General features: G+C 48.6%; 1 protein-coding gene across 2 annotated transcripts in view; it reads right to left on the bottom strand.

The window, feature by feature from the left end:
- Positions 1–3,394: 3,394 nt before the first annotated feature.
- The window catches only part of APCDD1 (APC down-regulated 1), a 45,004-nt gene continuing 29,842 nt past the window's right edge, over positions 3,395–18,556 (bottom strand). For both annotated transcript variants that reach the window (XM_024984412.2, XM_002697746.6), the window contains exons 4-5: positions 18,049–18,370; positions 3,395–16,959 (exon numbers count right to left, since the gene is read on the bottom strand). In XM_024984412.2, coding sequence (XP_024840180.1) covers positions 16,508–16,959; positions 18,049–18,370 — 774 coding nt within the window. In that variant the 3' untranslated portion in view covers positions 3,395–16,507. The remainder of the gene's footprint in view (positions 16,960–18,048; positions 18,371–18,556) is intronic.

Below are 18,556 nucleotides of genomic sequence, written 5' to 3'. Positions count from 1 at the left end.
ACTTCACTTTCACTTTTAACTTTCATGCATTGGAGAAGGAAATGGCAACCCACTCCAGTGTTCTTGCCTGGAGAATCCCAAAGATGGGGGAGCCTGATGGGCTGCCGTCTATGGGGTCGCACAGAGTTGGACATGACTGAAGCGACTTGCAGCAGCAGCAGCATCCATACAATTGCTGCTTGGTAACCCAGCCTACATACTCATGAGTGAATTGTTTTAAAACTTTTATGGCATACAGTATTATATTAATAATACAATAATAGGAGCATTGTTATACTTTTAAATAATACTCATCTGTTGATGATAGGCTTTTTCTTCAATTACAGGACAAGCATACTGTACAGTCATGTGCTTTTTTGAAAATAAAACTATAAGGCAGTAAGAAAATAACATCATTAATTTTATATTAAATATCACTCCCCTTATACCTATATAAGGGGAGAATAGTGTCTACAGATATCTTATACATTCATGATACACTTTTAATTTTTTCAATATTTCTAGTCCATGCAGTTCATCTGTGAGCTTTTCAAATTGTTGAAAATCCCCCCCAAATTTCACAATATATTTACTGAGCAACCCGCATATAAGTGGACCCACACAATTCATCCCATGTTGTTTAAGGGTCAACTGTACTGTATTAATAATAACTCACATTACGCCCATTTGGGTGCATGGACGGATTATAGATTTCCAAATGTTTTTAAAGAAAAAATCACAGTGCACTTTACTACATATGGAGCTTTTTTGAAATTTCACTAATAATTTGAAAGTTGGACTTGAGAGTTTACTAGGTTTGATTGAAGGCTGTCAAGTGGCTCTCTCCCACCTGTCTCTCTCAGGCTCTGCAGTCAGAGGCCTGTGGGCTGTGTGTCCTGCAATTCTGCCTAAGAACACCAGGTGGCACCACCTGCACGTACTTTTACAACCTGGAAGTTCCCAAACAAAAGAGATGACTTTGGATGACAGGGTCAAATTCGGTTTTGCTTTCTTACTGGACTTTCCACATAAAAGCGATGCCCTCACTATGTTGTAGGTAAGTTATGCAGTGCTGCCCAAGAGCTCTGAGTGCAGTAGAGCTGGGAAGATCTACAGTATTGATGTCCAACAATAAGTCACTTTCGCAGGTGCTTGAACCAGCACAGTCCTCTTGATGAGCATCACTCAAGACAGAGAAAAATCTGCACAGCGTGGCATGCAGGATCTTAGTTCCCTAATCAGAGATTGCACCTGTTCCCCCTGCACTGGAAGCTCGGTGTCTTAACCACTGACCACCAGGGAAGTCCCTTGTTCCCTTTGAATCAGATCAGATCAGATCAGTCGCTCAGTTGTGTCTGACTCTTTGCGACCCCATGAATCGCAGCACGCCAGGCCTCCCTGTCCATCACCAACTCCCGGAGTTCACCCAGACTCACGTCCATCGAGTCAGTGATGTCATCCAGCCATCTCATCCTCTGTCGTCCCCTTCTCCTCCTGCCCCCAATCCCTCCCAGCATCAGAGTCTTTTCCAATGAGTCAACTCTTCGCATGAGGTGGCCAAAGTACTGGAGTTTCAGCTTTAGCATCATTCCTTCCAAAGAAATCCCAGGGCTGATCTCCTTCAGAATGGACTGGTTGGATCTCCTTGCAGTCCAAGGGACTCTCAAGAGTCTTCTCCAACACCACAGTTCAAAAGCATCAAAGGGAATAAAACCGCCTACTGACTTGGCTTGGTGGGTCCTACTCTATATTTTGTTGGACTGCTTGGAGGTGATCTAGTTCCACTCTGTGAAAAGTCTCTTTTTAATACCACATCCCATAGGTGTATTTGTAAAAAGGACTTTAGCCTTAAATTATAATAGTTTAACTCTCTTGCAAGAATATATTCATGTGGCTGTATTTTGTGCAAATGTCAATTAAGAAATTTGAAATAATACAATTTACAATATTAACACTTGACTTTTTTTCTATGAAGTTTTTAAAAAAATAACATGCATCTTCCAAATGAAAAATTCCTCCAGAAGCCCTCAACGTAATGGTGTTGGGAAGAAGCAGATGCCACTTGGGTTTATCCTGTTTGCTCTTTAGGCATTCACTCAACAAATCTTTGTGGAGTGGATGCTCCAGGTTGTACCCCACCCCCAGGGAGGTGGCAAGTGTGATCCAGGAGTAGAGACATGATAAATAAACAGCGGGGGTGGTGGTTGTGGCGGCCAAGGAGGAGGAACAGAACAGAAGGAGGGACCTGGGAAAGCGCACCTGCCCAGGTGGGCGTGGTTACCTCCTCAGGCAGGTGACCTGCCCAGTGAAGGCCTGAGCCAGGGTCAGTCCGGCCCAGGAGCACAGCTGGTAAAGCTAGGAAGCTGGCAGCCTGTGGATAGGGAGGGGCCGTCTGGCCCTTCCAGGAAGAGAGGGCACCAGTGAGCCCACACACCTTCCTGAGATCTGCCTAGAACTAGCCAAAGTTTGAATTATGTTTGAAAATCTTCAAGAACACCTCTCTCTCTTAAATACAACTTCCAGCTACTTGTGTGATGAACAGTGAATACATGTTAACAGAGAAGCTAAGAAAGTACTCATAAATATGTACCATAGGAGATTTGACTCAAACGTGGAAATGTCAAGCCCACAGTTGCACTGGGATTGCAAAAACAGCTGAAAGACCCGTTTTCGCGGGATTTTCGGTAGCTAAGGAGATAGAATAGCAGCACTATGATAGGCCGCTCACTAAAAAATGAGAAAAGGTTCAAAGAGGGGCCGTGGCCACATCCACCACCTCCCCCGCCCAGGTCCCCCAACGCCCCCTGCCTGCCCTTCCCTATCTGACCGCTGAGTGGCGCTGCTGCCCGCAGCTCCGCCGGAGAACCAGGCAAGCAGAAGGGCCGCAGATGCCAAAGGATTCAATCCTGCTAGAATGTGAAGAGTCCTTTCAGATTCAGAAAAAGGAAGAAAAGCCCTCATCCTCCTCAGTCCCCAGTGAAATCAAAGATGAAAGAAGATGGATTTAGCCTGGCAAATAAGAAAATAAACAAGTGCTCTAAATGGATAAGTTTTTCCTTTTAAATTTGTTTTTGCAAAGGGTTTTTCTTCCCTGAAAAACAAAATACTAAAATAGCAAGTTACGTTCTCATTTACAAATCCTTCTCAAGAGGAAGTCTAATAATAACACGAGGTTCCCACTGGACCCGGCTCCTCTCATAAATGTAAATACATTTCTCTCCTCTGAGGATAGAAACCTGCCCTGAGCCAGGTAGCGCTCATCTAAATTGGTGATTTTACTCCTCGGTATTTTTTCCACCTCTTTTACCTTGAACAACCTCTCAAATAGAATGGAAATTGTAGATTCTGCAGCTGTTTACCAGACAGAAGGGGCCTCTTCAGGGAGTAATACACAGTATAAAGGACGGTGGCAAAATGATTTGCTCAGCTTTATTCCAAACCCTGTGAAGAGCTGTCAGCCCCTCACCAAGTCCCATCTTGAATCAGGTCTGCAGGATGAGGAAGCTGGGCTATATCCTGGGAAGAGCAGGCCTGGGGTTCATCATCCTTTCTGGCCTCGGCTGTGTTTCTTATAAGACAGAAATCATTTGGCTTCTTGAGCCTTGGTTTCCTCTTCTGTAAAATGGGAATAATACTGTGGTGGATTCAGAGTAGCAACCAAATCTTGGACACCTGTCCCAGTGAGAGGTGGGGTCTGTTCCTAGGCTGCCCCCAGGTGGTCCTGTGACTGTGTGGACAGTAGAGTTGGAGGAGGGGCGGTTCCAGCGCCCACCTCCTGTGGTCCTGGGAGCCCCGGGCAGTCTAAGCCTGAGCTCACGGTGAGGGGCCCATGGAGCTCTTCCCACCCACTGGCAGTCACTGCAGGGCAGATCCCAGATGTCATGAAGCAGAGAGAGGGGGGCCCCCCATGTGCCCCACCCAGGATCCAGTCCACACCATGGAGAAAGACATCCATAGCCTTTTGTTCTCAGCCCCCGAGCTTTGAGACCGTTTGCTGAGCCGCGGTGGACAAGCCCACCAACAGCCCGGCCTGTAAGCCAGTCACTTTTACAGCTGACGGTCCAAAGCTTGTGACTCGGGGCTGACACGCTGCGCGCTCTGTCCATAGCAGCCTCTGTCATTCCTGTCATTCCCATGCTTTTTCCACGCACAGCTTTTCAGAACCATCGGCTGAGACTCTCCGCCCAGAGCACATAGGACATGGAAATCCCTCGCAGCTGAACCTCGTGGGCGGCCAAGCGCTTCAGGGCTGCAAATCCTCCGTTAAGTACTGCAGTTACCAGGCTCCAGCACGTGCCCATGGGCAGAGGAGAATGTAGCAACTCCAGGGGCTGGATACCCACTTCCTCTCCCCCTCCGTCTGCTCTGCTGATGCTGTGCCACCCAGAGAGGGGAACGTGGGGCGGTGGGAGGATGGAAGGGGATGTGGGGAGGAGGAAAGGGATGAAGGGGAGGATGGCTCAGCCCAGGGGCAGCGGAAACAGAGGAGCCAGGCCTGGAGGGCAGGAGAGGGTCTTTGCTTGAGGACTTGAGCTTCTCACAATCTGCCTCTGGATCCTGACCTGGAGTCTCCAGAGCAGTTAAAGTCACCACAACTGGGACAAATAACTTTGAGTGACACGCTTTTCCTGTGGTTCTTTGCAGCTGCTTGGAAAAAGGGAGGAAAAACCAAAAGCAAAAAAGCAAAAAGGTGGAGGGGAAAGACTGCCAGCCAAGCCTCCAGGACCCTCAGCAGAGCCGGGACCTGAGCTTTAGTTCCTGTGCTGATGTGCCACCACTCAGACAGCAAGCTCCTGCCAGCTATACTTGCACCCTTTTCTTGTTTTCCACGATTCTGGTTTCCCTGTTTCCAGCTCCCCCCCATCCCTAGGGGCCAACAGCCTGCCCATCGTGTGCGCACAAGCCCAGCCCTGCCCTCCATGTTGACCTGCTTCTGGACCAGCTCCCCTCGGTCCTCCTCCACCGGCCTTGTTACCTCTGGAAGGATGCTCCAGGGCAGCCTCTTACGGACTTGGTGGGCTTTCTACCACTCACCAAGTGTCACCCTGGGGACAGAAGGACAAGTGAGCTGGCCCTGTTCAGAGCCAGCAGATCAGCTGTGACCCTGGTGAGAACTGAGTGGGTCTGTGGACGATTCTAGGAAGAGTTTCACATTAGCAATGATCGACTCTGACTCCCCTGTTTCCAGGGGTCTGTGCTGACCCCTGGCGAACCCAGCATGATCCCATGCCCAAGGCAGGGGTGTGTGAAGAGCCCCCAGGGACCCGCCTGAACACAGAGGCCCCTTGGAGCAGCCCTGACGCTCCAGTTCTAGAGCCTGTCTTCAGAAGCTACAGCATTTATTGCTGTAGAATTGAAATTCTGTGGTTTTGAATCTTAAGTCCAAGACGGGACCTATAATTTAGATAAGCATCAACCAGCCGGCAGTGTAGTTTAAACTACAGGCTCGTCTTTGATATTCCAAATAGACTCTCAAATCAGCCCTCTTACTGACTTACAATCTTCTATGTCTTATTTATTTTAAAGAGATAACAACTTAAGCTTTCCCTTTTTCAGTTTACCAAGACTCTTGGGTTGTAGACAGAAGCCCTCACCGGAAGCACAGCCCCGTTTCTGCCCTGTCCCTCTTCCCCTGCCCCCCATCCACACCAAGGACCAGCTTGTAGTCAAGCGGGACTGAGTCCATGCTCTTGGCCCTCAGGGCCCAGCGTGGGCCGCCCTGCTGTCCAGGCACCGACCAGAAAAGACACAGATCTTCACCGTGTTGCTAGGATGATCTGTACATAGTTCCAAGACAAGATCCCCCTTCTGCCTCGTGGGTGAGGGGTCCGCTCTCTGTTTCTCAGGCAAGCACTGGGTTCCCTGTGCCAAAGGGCACTTACAGTTACTGTCTTTGCTCCCAACAATAGCTTTAGACCTAGGATGAGGGTAACATTCATCTTAAAAATAATGTCTGGATGTTTTACACAGAACCAAACATTCTGAACTCAAACAAAAGACAGCTTTCTGAAGCCAGGGTTCTGCCGATTGCCAAGGCCATGATGAAATCTGTTTACACGATGTTCAAATTCTGTAATATTCTGTAACTTTGAATTCCATCTGGGGCAGTTTTGAATCAAGCCAGGCTCTAAGGTGGGTGGGGGGAGCCAGGCGGCACATTCACTGTTTACTCCTTAATCCAGCATGTGTTTGTGAAATACTGGCGATCCAGGTGTGGACAGTGTGGGCCGGTCAGCCCGGCCCTTCTGCCAAGGGCCTCCCTCAGTAGCAGAAGTGACAGCTGTTAAATAACGTTAGAAAAAATGACAAATACGGAAAGTGCTACTGAGCCTAGTGGCTCAGACGGTAAAGAATCTGCCTGCAATGCCAGAGACCTGGGTTCGATCTCTGGGTCAGGAAGATCCCCTGGAAAAGGGAATGGCTACCCACTCCAGATTCTTGCCTGGAGAATCCCATGGACAGAGGAGCTGGCGGGTCGCAAAGAGTGGGGCACAGACACAACCGAGCGACTAACACTTTCACTTTCACTGGGGAGACAGAACCTGCCAGGAGGTGGGTTGGGCGTGGATGTAACTCAAACAGCTCGGGAAAGCATTAGGGAGACAAGATCCTAAGGGCCAGGATAAACAATGGGTGAGGCAGCCTCCAAAACAGCTGGGGCGCTGTGTGCTCCACCTGTGCTCAGGTGTGGGCGTGGCCCCGGCACTCGGCAGGTGATGCTTTCAAGATGGTGCAGGCTCCGCCTGAATCCTCAAAGTTAGCGGAAAAGATGGAGGAATAATAATAATAACGCCATAATTAGGAGGAAAGGAGCATCTGGGTAACTTTGCTGTTTTTCCCATGTGAAGTTTGCTCTTTAGAATGACCGGTGTTTGCACAATGGGTCAGTGGTGTGTACACAGAGGGACTGGCTCTTGCAAGTATGATGCAGCGAGGAAACACATTTATTGGGAGAAGGAAATGGAGAACGGGGGATGACTGCAAATAGAGAAAGAGTCTACTTTGGGTTAGCTCTTAGATTGTAGCCAGGTCCGGGGAGGGCCGACTGCTTCTCAACGTTGCAGAAAAACAAGCAGACCCACCCCGCAGTCCTGGGCTGGCTGCTAGTGATGACCTCTATTCCAGCTCACGCGGGAGCAGAGTGCAAGGAGGCTGTGTAGATGCTGCTTCAAATTCACTTTGAACTCATTTAGAGGCCACTGCCTTCTCCTCCTGTCTGGAGATCAGCTGGAATCCAGCCAAGAAGGAACTTTACCTCCCAGTAAAGCCTGGGACAGGCAAAGAGAAAACTTTGTGATGCAAAACACAGACATGCACACACAAGCACAAGTATGTGCACACACACACACACACATCTCAGGAGGAACAGGATTTCCCAGAGAAGAAGTTGCTTGCATTGAAAGACTTAAAAAAACTCTCTGCAAGAAAACAAGGAAGAGTTGCAGAAAGAGGGAGAAGTGGGAGAGAGAGGGGAATCCTCGGATCAGAGCCAGGAGGCCCATCAGTGACGGGGTGGCTCAGGGGTGCGACTGGTGCCCACATAAACTAAAAATCCTCTCTTTGGTGTTTCTGATCTGAGAGTCAGCTGACTATTCAGAAAGAAACACCACCCAGTTAAAGTGTTAGTCTCTCAGTTGTGTCCGACTCTGCGACCCCATGGAATGTGGCCCAGCTGTAATGGAGCCTGGTGGGCTACATTCCATGGAATTCTCCAGGCACAAATATTGGAATAGGTTGCCATTCCTTTCTCCGGGAGATCTTCCAGACCCAGGTCTCCTGCATTGGCAGGTAGATTCTTTACCGTCTGCGCCAACAGGGAAGCCCAGGGTTGATGTATTGGGAATGGGGGGACTGTCTGGGCAGGAAGCATCCTGAAGATAAAAAAAGGAAAAAAGATTCTCCACTGCCAACCACCTTGTAAGAGAGCTGGGGTGAAGGATGTGGCCTGACTGGACTGGAGAGGGGAGACCCTCAGGGTTGGCCACATTAAGACCCCCTTGTGGTGGGGACTGTGAAGACCCCCTGATCGCCCCCTCCCACAGCAGTTTAAGCAAGAACATCCTTGGATATTAAAACACACACACACACACAGACCCTTTCTCATTGAGGTTGCGCACTAAATGGTTTTGCTCTCAAGATCTAGGATTTGAACTTGGATAATCACTGCAGATGGTGACTGCAGCCATGAAATTAAAAGACGCTTACTCCTTGGAAGGAAAGTTATGACCAACCTAGATAGCATATTCAAAAGCAGAGACATTACTTTGCCAACAAAGTTTCGTCTAGTCAAGGCTATGGTTTTTCCAGTGGTCATGTATGGATGTGAGAGTTGGACTGTGAAGAAAGCTGAGCGCCAAAGAATTGATGCTTTTGAACTGTGATGTTGGAGAAGACTCTTGAGAGTCCCTTGGACTGCAAGGAGATCCAACCAGTCCATTCTGAAGGAGATCAGCCCTGGGATTTCTTTGGAAGGACTGATGCTAAAGCTGAAACTCAGTACTTAGGCCACCTCATGCGAAGAGTTGACTCATTGGAAAAGACTCTGATGCTGGGAGGGATTGGGGGCAGGAAGAGAAGGGGATGACAGAGGATGAGATGGCTGGATGGCATCACTAACTCGATGGACGTGAGTCTGGGTGAACTCCAGGAGTTGGTGATGGACAGGGAGGCCTGGCGTGCTGCGGTTCATAGGGTCACAAAGAGTCGGACACGACTGAGCGACTGAACTGAACTGAAGCTTAGCAGAGAGGACTGCATGCTTGGGCATTTATTGACACACCTGGTAACGGGATCCCATGATTATGGGTCCCCTCTGGGCACAGAGCATTCAGAGTCCTTGACGGGAACGCAGCTTTGTGTGGCAAAACGACTTTTTGTTACCAGGAGACAGTCTGCCTTTCATTAGCACATAATAACATCTCACTTTTATGGGAGGTTTCTTCACTCCTTTTTCTTCCTTAGATTTAACTGAAGGATCAAAGTCCAGTTTTGCTACACAGAGCCCAGGAAGGGAAGACCCCCGTGTTTCACAAAGTAATCGAACATGAAAGCCATAGACTTCAAAGGTACACAAATAAGAAAATGAGGTTTTCAGAAGATCCCTGGGCCATGAGGGTAATTTCAGATGGATCCAGGGGTTTAAATTTAAGAGACTTCCTCACTGGGACTAGATTTGGGGCAGACCTGGAGTATCTTCTAAGCAGTGCACAAAGGGGCACCCAGCTCAGCAGGTAGGATGCAAAGATTATGGAGCTTCTGAAGCCCTGAGTCGGAGTAATGTGCTAGATAAACTGGGGAATGAATGCGTGGTTCTTCTTTATTGAACAAGTGTCCCGAGGAGAATCTCTCTCTCTTTCTCTGCTTCCAGAAAAGGTTATTCTTTTTCCTGAGTAATTAATTTGTTCGAGTCACATGAAATTTTGTCACGTTACCTCTTTGGCTTCTAGAAAGCCTGACATTAACTGTAGCTCCCCTCTAGAGAGGGGCTAAGATTTGTGAGCACATCCTGAGAACAACCATGTCACATCTGGATTGTTCTTATTTTTGTAGCCTTCGATTTTGTTTGCCCAGATGTACTCAGCTATTTTTATATTCTATTCGGTCCCGTTGAATTGTAGGTATTTCCGTAAACTGCCTTGACTCATTTTTGGAATAAAGTGGGATAAAAATAAGTAAATAAAGAAACATTGATTGCAAGTCAAAGAACTCAAACTATTTAACCATGCTAAGCTGATGCAGTAAAATCTAAGCTAAGGCAGTAAGAGCAAAGCCAAGAATACAGATTTTCAAAAGCATAAACAACAAAGCACTAAGATAAGCAAAATAGAACTTTATAACCACTCCTCTATGCCAAGTACAATCACTTGCTATCAGACCAAGGTGATGTTCCCTCTTTTATCTTCCCCCGGAAAGATGTCAAATCCTTGAAGCTTTTGGTTCCACATGGAAAGGAAACCCAGTGGAGGTGACTCCAGTGATTCCCAAACAGGCCCTGCAATTAAGTGTCTTCTGTGAGCTTGTGATAAGCAAGGAATCTGTCAATGGTAAAATATTTTAACAAGTATCTTCATGCAGCATCTGTTATTTTGTGGATTACATTTGATGACGGCCGTAGATGCCAGAAGCGAGGGGGGTGGGGGGTAGAGCAGACATTGGAATAGCTTCTAGACATAGACAACCAATACGTACACAAATTATTTCTTTCTTAAAAAACCTGTGATTCCTCTCAAGATTCTTATAGCAATGGTTTGTTGCTGCTGCTGCTGCTGCTAAGTTGCTTCAGTCATGTTCGACGCTGTGTGACCCCATAGACGGCAGCCCACCAGGCTCCTCCGTCCCTGGGTTTCTCCAGGCAAGAATACTGGAATGGGTTGCCATTTCCTTTTCCAATGCATGAAAGTGAAAAGCAGAAGTGAAGTCACTCAGTCATATCTGACTCTTCACGACCCCATGGACTATAGCCTACCAGGCTCCTCCGTCCATGGGATGTTCCAGGCAAGAGTACTGGAGTGGGTTGCCACTTCCTTCTCCAAATGGTTTGTTGAGTCCTGACATTTCTAAACCATAAAAGAGACAGTTTCAACTTCTAAATATTTAAGGACCTCAGTGACAAAAATGAATGTCTTTTTAAAAAAATAAAAAACTAACTAACATATTGGTTCCACCAGAGTTGGTGTTCCTTGGTGGCTCAAATGGTAAAGAATTGCCTGCAATGCAGGAGACCCGAGTTCGATCCCTGGTCAGGAAGATCCCCTGGAGAAGGGAATGGCAACCCACTCCAGTTTTCTTGCCGGGAGAATTCCATGGACAGAGGAGCCTGGTGGGCTACAGTCCATGGGGTCGAAAAAGAGTCAGACATGACTGAGCAATTAACATTTTCAGCTGTTTTCAGAGCTGGTCTAGACTAGGGGAAGTAGTGGTGCTAAGATTATTTTCATTGGTCCATCTGTATCTATGATATTTTATTCAATATTTTTAGAGATTGTTAATTATAGAAACTGAAATTTAACTGAATAAGAAAGAACGGAGCAGTGATTTGCAGCACAGGGTCCAAATCATATTAGGAAAATGTGAACAAAACTCTACCAAAGAAGAAACCTGGGGAGAGCAGTTGTTTGGAAGCCTGTCAAGTGGAGAAGGAGTAATTCCTTCTGAGAGAGTTAGGATCATGGGTGGAACTAGGGTCTAATATTCATCCCAATATTAGAATCTTTAAAGAATTATAAGTGTTCAGAAATGGAATGACATGCCCTGACGTTTTCAGCAATGACTCTGGAAACTTTCAGGCTGACCCCGGATGTCCTCATGAGTTACCACACTGGCTGGGGGCAGGGGAGGGTCACTGCGTTGAGTATATGATGGAACGAGACAAATTCAAAACTTTCTTTGAGTATAAAATCCTCTATTTATAGCAACATCACTGTTATTCCTAAATGGTGGCAGGGCATAGTCTAACGATCAGTTTACTTAATGTTGGTCATGCAAAAATAAGTGAAGAATAATCAAAATAAGTGTCTGAAGCTTAGAGTAACTGATGTAAGTCACAGCCCTGCCAGCACCCCCCGGGGCTGTGGCAGGACCCCCAGCGAGGAGCAGTTAACTATGCAGTCAGCCTGAGGAGGACGCTGGGACCTCAAGGACCTAACAAGAACAGGTTGAATACCTGTTTCATTTCATTTCTTTATTTTATACTGGAGCATAGTTGATTAACAATGTTGTGTTACTTTCAGGTGGACAGCATGAATTAACTGTTTTTAAACTTGTTTGTTCATAGTTGTTTGCCTGTGTGGCAGAATTTTGCACAGAGCTCCTATGAGTTTTTAGTTGTTTTAATCATCACCATTTTCTTCAATATTCCAATGCTTTTGGAGTGAATTGCAATGGAAAAGGTAACTTACAGCTCTCTGTGGTCTGGAAATGTGATGAGATGAGTGAACAAGTGTGCAAGATACCGTGGAATCGAAATCTGTATCACCCCCCCGGGGAGAAGGACTACTCCAGAAATAGAGCACATGGTTTGCTATATTTCCAGGCAGGCTGCTCATCTGAATTCATATTCACAGCTTTATTACGCTGAAAATGACACACGACTTCTTTAGATCTCTGGCCCAATCATCACTTTGATGTCTGATTTATTGATGCACAAAGGACTTGCCTTTCAAGTTTGTTATCTCTCATTTCAGTGGAATTTTTCAAAGTATTAAGAAACTCGCTCCACAGGGCCGTCTACCCAGCTGGAAGTTGGCACAAGGTTCTGCAGTGTTATTGGTGCCCCTGGCTATTTCCTGCTATTTAATTTCAAGCTAATAAGGAAATGCAGAGGTTGGCTAGGTTGTTGTGAATGCTGCGGGCAGACATTCATGCTGGAGCACACTCAAAGGGGGTTCTTCAGAGAACGCGCTTTATCGCACCAAGGACTCTGTTTTCTTGGCTACTGAAATGAATTTTGTTTGGAAATCAGAGCTATTTCTCATCTTTGACCAGCTCTTTTGTGAAGCCTGCACTTCCATGTTTATGCCATCCATTTCTGACATCATCCACTTGTTTCCATGGCAAAATTACTCAAAGAAGAGAAAATATAAAATAGAATATTTTTTGGAGAAATGTCTATTCAAATCCTTTGCCCAATTTTTTTTTTTAATGTGGACCATTTTTAAAGTCTTTATTGAATATTGCTTCTGTTTTATGTTTTGGGTGTTTTTTTGCCCCCAGAAATGTGGGATCTTTTTCCCCAGTCAGGAATTGAACCTGCACCCATGCATTGGAAGTGCAGAGTCTTGACCGCTGGACTCCCAGGGGAGTCCCCCTTTGACCATTTTTATAAAGAGAGTTTCTTGCTTTTTTTTTCCCGCTGCTGTTGTGTGGTAGGGGTTCCTTTTGGAGATTAACCCCTTATCAGATAAAAGGTTTGCCATGTGTTCTTTCATCCCATGGGTTCTTTTTCCCTCTAGACTTTTCCCCTTTGCTGTGCAGACGCTTTTTGGTTTGATGTAGTCCATTTTTAAAGTTTTGATTTTGTTGCCTTGCTTTTGGAATTATATCCATGAAATCACTGCCAAAGCCAATGTCGTGATACATTTCCCCCGTATTTCCTTCTTAAGAGTTTTACCGTTTTAGGCCTTATGTTCAAGCCTTGAATCCATTTTGACTTGTTTGTTTTTTTGTTTTGTCTCTGGTGTAAGGGTCCAATTTCAGTCTAGTGTATGTGTATATTCAGTCTTTCCAGTGTCATTTGTTGAAGAGACTCTTCTTGCATCTTCCTGGCACCCTTGTATTAACAGAAGATCAGCTGACTGCAGAAGTGTGGGTTTATCTCTGGTCTCTGTTCTGTGTATCTGGCTTTGTATCAGTGCCACACTGAACTGTGGCTTTGCAATGTACTCTGAAATCAGGAAATGTGATTCCTTTAGTTTTGCTCTTTCTCAAGATAGCTTTGGCTACTCAGGGTCCTTTATGGTTTCCACATACATTTAAGGATTGGTTTTTCTATTTTCCAAAATACATACCAGGGATCTAGTATGATACCGGAGAAGGCAATGGCACCCCACTCCAGTACTCTTGCCTGGAAAATCCCATGGACAGAGGAGCCTGGTGGGCTGCAGTCCATGGGGTCGCTAAGAGTCGGACATGACTGAGCGACTTCACTTTCACTTTTCACTTTCATGCATTGGAGAAGGAAATGGCAACCCACTCCAGTGTTCTTGCCTGGAGAATCCCAGGGACGGGGGAGCCTGGTGGGCTGCCGTCTACGGGGTCGCACAGAGTCGGACACGACTGAAGCGACTTAGCTGCAGCAGCAGCAGCAGTATGTGTTATAGGGATGGGACGTACCATTCGCAACAGAACATCACAGGGTTTGTGTGGATGGCTATGAACATCATCGCTGTTTTCAGGAGGATGTTTAGAGTTGATGAACTAGAGAACTGCGCTTCTACCGTCATCAAGATTTCCCTTCAGCCGGGAGCGACAAGGCCTGCACTCAGGCTGTTTCCACCTGGTGTGTGTGTGCGAGGTCCTGGGCTGCCCGCCCTTCGAACAGGGCTCCTCCGTGTTGGGAAGCGCGGGGTCACTCAGAAGGGCGGCTAGGCCTGGGAACCCTTTGATGGACCATTCAGGATGGACAATCCTGGCAGTGCTGGATGCTGGGCCCTGGACGGACAGTGGTGCTTGTCATGTCTGTACTGGGGACACTGGGACCCTAAAAGCTCCTTCTTGAGTCCTGGGTCAACTTGGATTTTATACAGTCTGAAGCCCAGGTCACACTCAAATTGTATTGCTGACCAAGAAGCAGCTCTCTGAGCTGCCTGTGACCAGCCTGCTGCCCAGGACGAGACGTCCAGTTCCAGAGGCCAGCGACGCCGAGGAGAGCCAGCCAGTGTTCATGCCCTGCCTGTCCCAATCTTGGAGCTACAAATATGACCAGCTTTTAACTTCAGGGTAGACTGGCCAGCGCCTGAGTGCAGATTATGGAGTATTTTCAGCTTTTATGGACTATTCTAGAGTCAGCCATTCCTTCCTCAGAAACAGCACCTTGGCCTTAAGTTAAAATTTCCAATTCTTGAAACAGAATGACTGTTAAAAGATAGACCACTGTGTTTCTTCAAGGTGACAGAGAATCTCTTAAAATAAGACAATCTTTGTAGGCTACGCGGGCAGCTTAGTTTTAGGACGTGAAGTATGTGGGTGAGATGGTGAGTGACAGGCACAAATCCAACTGATGATAATTTGTGAATAAATTATACTGGTCATTCTCTGTTATGATTTGTAGTGGGTCAGAAAGTGACAAGACCACATGAATGTCATCTTGTCCCTAAGACACATACATATCACACACTATATACACATTAAAACCTGTGTATTGGGGTATATGTGCATATATATGGGTATGTATATATGTGTGTGTGTATACACACATGGAGTGTACTTTTAAGTATGAACAGCTGAGCCCAGCTGAGTGACTATAAAGCCAACATTTTTATGGTAAATCACAGAGGTATTCTGTAGTGAACATTGTTTTGTTTTGTTTTTTTACATAATTTTATTATATCCTTTAAAGACAGCATTAGTGTTAATTAAATAGATCCACAGGTAAAATGTATATTGTGGGACTATCTCTGACATCTCTGTTTATTAAACTGGGCAGACATTAAGTTAGTACTTTCATTGGAATAAGCCCCCTCAACTGCAATGTAAAATATCACCTAAAGACACAGCACTGTGGTCCCCCATGTCCCCTTATAACTTATCACCACAGCGTCTCATAAAGGCAGCTCTTAAGTACAGGTGGGACTCTTGACCTCAGTCATGGTTTGCACTCTTGACCTCAATCATGGTTTGCATGCCAGGCTCTAGTTATGTCCAGGCTTTCTCTCGGTGACTCACGCTTCCCTCCATGGGTCTCTCCTGGCCACCACCTTCGGTGTTCAGAGGGCATATTTCCTAATAAGCCACAGCAACTTGTGCACCCTCACAGACTCTGTCGACGATGCCCTGAGACTCTCTGCAGTGACAGAGCTGGGTCAGCCCGGCCTGAACCCTGAGCAGGGTGAATGGTCTCTGGGGACCCGGCTAGGACGCCCCCACTGCCTCCTCTGGACAGCCAGGGCCATGGCGCCCACATGTGGTCTCTGAGTCTTAGTCTTTGAAGCAGCAGAGATGACAGAGTAAAGCTCCAGGCGCCACGTGAGCCAGGACAAGGTCCCCCAGAGAGGCCAGACCAAACAGGCACCGCGTCACTCGGGTCATTCTCCCTGAACCGTGGCTCCTGTCCGTCTGCAGTGGGAAGGGTGCTGATCCGCACCGCCCCACCCCGTGCCTGGGCAGTAAGAGTGATGAGCATCTGGTAGCCAACCGGGGACCAGCACAGACCAGCACCTCCTTTCCCAACAAGCTAAAATGACCATTGTTTAAATGACTCTGAAACTTTAATTACAGATACTTATCAACATCTGAAAGTGTGGATTCGTTCTCTTTCTGCGGAAAGGCTGGCACGGTTGTTCCCTTACACCCATGTCTTTTCCTGCTCCCTGTCTCTTCTTTATGTAAAAAAAAAAATGTCTGGATCACAGTCCCAACCAACTCTGCTCTGCATCCCTTGCTGGGAACTCAGAGAGCAAAGCAGGTTCACAGGAGCAGGAAGCAGCCACAGAGAAGTAGCAGGAAAAGCTGAAGCCAGAGCTCCACCCCAAAACGCACAATGATGGAAAGGAAGAAGAGAAGATGGTGGAGCTCTTGCCCTGCTGCCTCTGCCAACACGCTCGCCCGAAACCCTCTGCGGTCTTAAAGTGCAATTATATGGTGAGGACGCCCAGGCCCGGGACCCGACTGGATGGAGTTCAAAGCTGACTCTTCAAACAGCTCATGACTCAGGCTGGGCGGCTTGGGGGGGTGGGGGTGGCGGGCGGGTAGGAGCACCATTCTCAGCCGCTCAAGTGCATCTGAGGAAGAAGTGTCTCTTCTTTTATAAAGAAAGTCTGTAAATTGTAAGGCATCCTGGTGTGAGAAAAAAAAAATCACACCCTTGGCACTTCTAGCCGAGGCCGAGCCAGGGTGACAGAGTCCAGAGGCCGGTGAGCCCGGCCAGCAGCAGGGGACCTGGGCTGCTCCCGGGGGCCCGGCTGCGGTGCCCGTGCCCCCCGGGGTCCTCGGAGAAGTCCTCAGGCCTGGGCGCCGACGAGGCGCACTGCACCAGGGGCATCTGGTAGGACGTGGCTCTCTTCTCGGGCCGGTCTGGGCTGGAGCCGTCGCTGGGTCTCTGGCCGTTGAACAGCAGGTAGCGGCCGCGTGTGTCCCGCTCCATCTTGAAGATCTCGTACTCTGTGTGAGGCAGCCTGATGCCCAGGGCCACGCAGCCATTGGTGTGGGTCACATCCTGCTGGACGCCCACCTGCCAGGAGCCCTCGGCCCCACACTCGTTCCCGCTGAAGACGTTGAGGAGCGAAGCCGTGGCCGCGTCCATGGGGGTGACCTTCATGTGGTTCACTGCCAAGGAGACAAGATGGCTCCCTGATGCGCGGCTGCTGGTGGCACCACGCCCCAGGCCCCTGCTGTCAGCCCACCCCGAAGACCATGGCCCACAGGAGGGACTCTCAGATGGAAAGAGTATCACGTGTGGACGTGACCAGTGGCCACCCCCGGCACCCTGCAGGGACCACCAGGGGAGGTCCAGCCCATCCGCTGTCCATGCTGAGCCCACAGAGCGGCTGACCCAGCCTGTCCTAGGAAGCCAGACTGTCCCCGCGGAGTGGTCTCTGGGGACCCCACTCATTGGGATGGACACCATCATCAACAAAAACTGGAATTTGTTTTTACGAATAGATTTTGAGGTTTTTAAGTAGTTTTGGTGTCACACACCTATATGAGCGAGCAGTCATGCAAATTAATACTGGCCTGTGAATTGGGCGACTAAGGTTAATTAGGTGGCAAGCAAGAAAAATATGCTTAAATCCATTAAAGGGAAACCCCAACCAACTTCAAGCCCCTCTCAGGGGCCATATTCTGTGTACACACAAGAGCTGTGGGGGGTCTTAGACCCAGAGGGTTGTTCTCTGGGCTACCACCATGGAAGGCCCATTCTCCCTGGAGCCTAGCTTCCTCCCTATAGGGCTCAGGTGCCCCGGGGGGCTTATCTGCATTGTCAGATAGACTTCATAATAAATGGACTGAACCCTGGGATGCTGTCATGGGAGGGGTCACACCACTGTCTTATTTGTCCATGACAGGGTGGACGCCTGCCTAAAAAGATGCACAAGCTCACACAAGCCTAGAAACAGAGCCCATAGGACCCCCTGGCTGACGGCGGCCTGGCGGTGTCACCCTTCACCTGCCTGCAGGCCTCCGACCTCCCACCTGCCAGTGGGTGGCATCTTCTCCAGGGCCAGACGGGGAAACATTGGGGCACCAGAGGCGCCACTGACCACAGCCCAGGGGCCACAGTGAATGATGCCCTGGAGGCTGGAGGTCTCCTCCCCAACATCCCTGCAGAGAAGATGCCCTGTGCCCTGGCTCCGCCTCCAGGCACGCCCCCAGACCGCCCCCATGACATCAGCTCCGGGGCGGGGCGGGCCCTACCTTTGAACACGAACTCTGTGCCGCCCAGGACCCTGGCGGAGTGCACGCCACGGCTGTAGCGACCCCTAGCGTAGAGGGTGAAGGTGGGGTGCTTGCACACGGGGTCCGAGTAGTGATAGTAGTGCCCCTCCCAGCTATGGTTGTTGTCGTGGAAGATGAAGTGGCGCGTCAGGAAGAGGACCTCGGGCCGCACCTCGCAGCGCTGGCTCACCCACTCGCCGTGCAGCCCCACAGTTAGGTCCGCCTTGGGGGGCAGCAGGGGCGGCCGGTGCTCATCTGAGCGGTGGATGATGCGGCAGGCGACGCAGGCATGGTCGTGGTTCTGCAGCCCAGACACAAGGTGGGAAGAGATGGTGTCCAAGAGGGCAGTGCAAACGCACAGCCTTTGCCTCCCCCGGGGCCCCGTACCCTGTAACCAGGGTACCCGAGGGTGCCTGGGGGCGTGTGTGCCCGCCTGTTCTCACCAGTGCACGCTTGTGTGGGCTGATGGTAGAGCCAGGCCTAAGTA

Source organism: Bos taurus, chromosome 24 (assembly GCF_002263795.3).
Source record: "Bos taurus isolate L1 Dominette 01449 registration number 42190680 breed Hereford chromosome 24, ARS-UCD2.0, whole genome shotgun sequence".
Lineage (NCBI taxonomy): Eukaryota > Metazoa > Chordata > Mammalia > Artiodactyla > Bovidae > Bos > Bos taurus.
The sequence above is the reverse complement of the archived record's forward strand: the minus strand, read 5'-3'. Positions and strand labels throughout refer to the sequence as shown.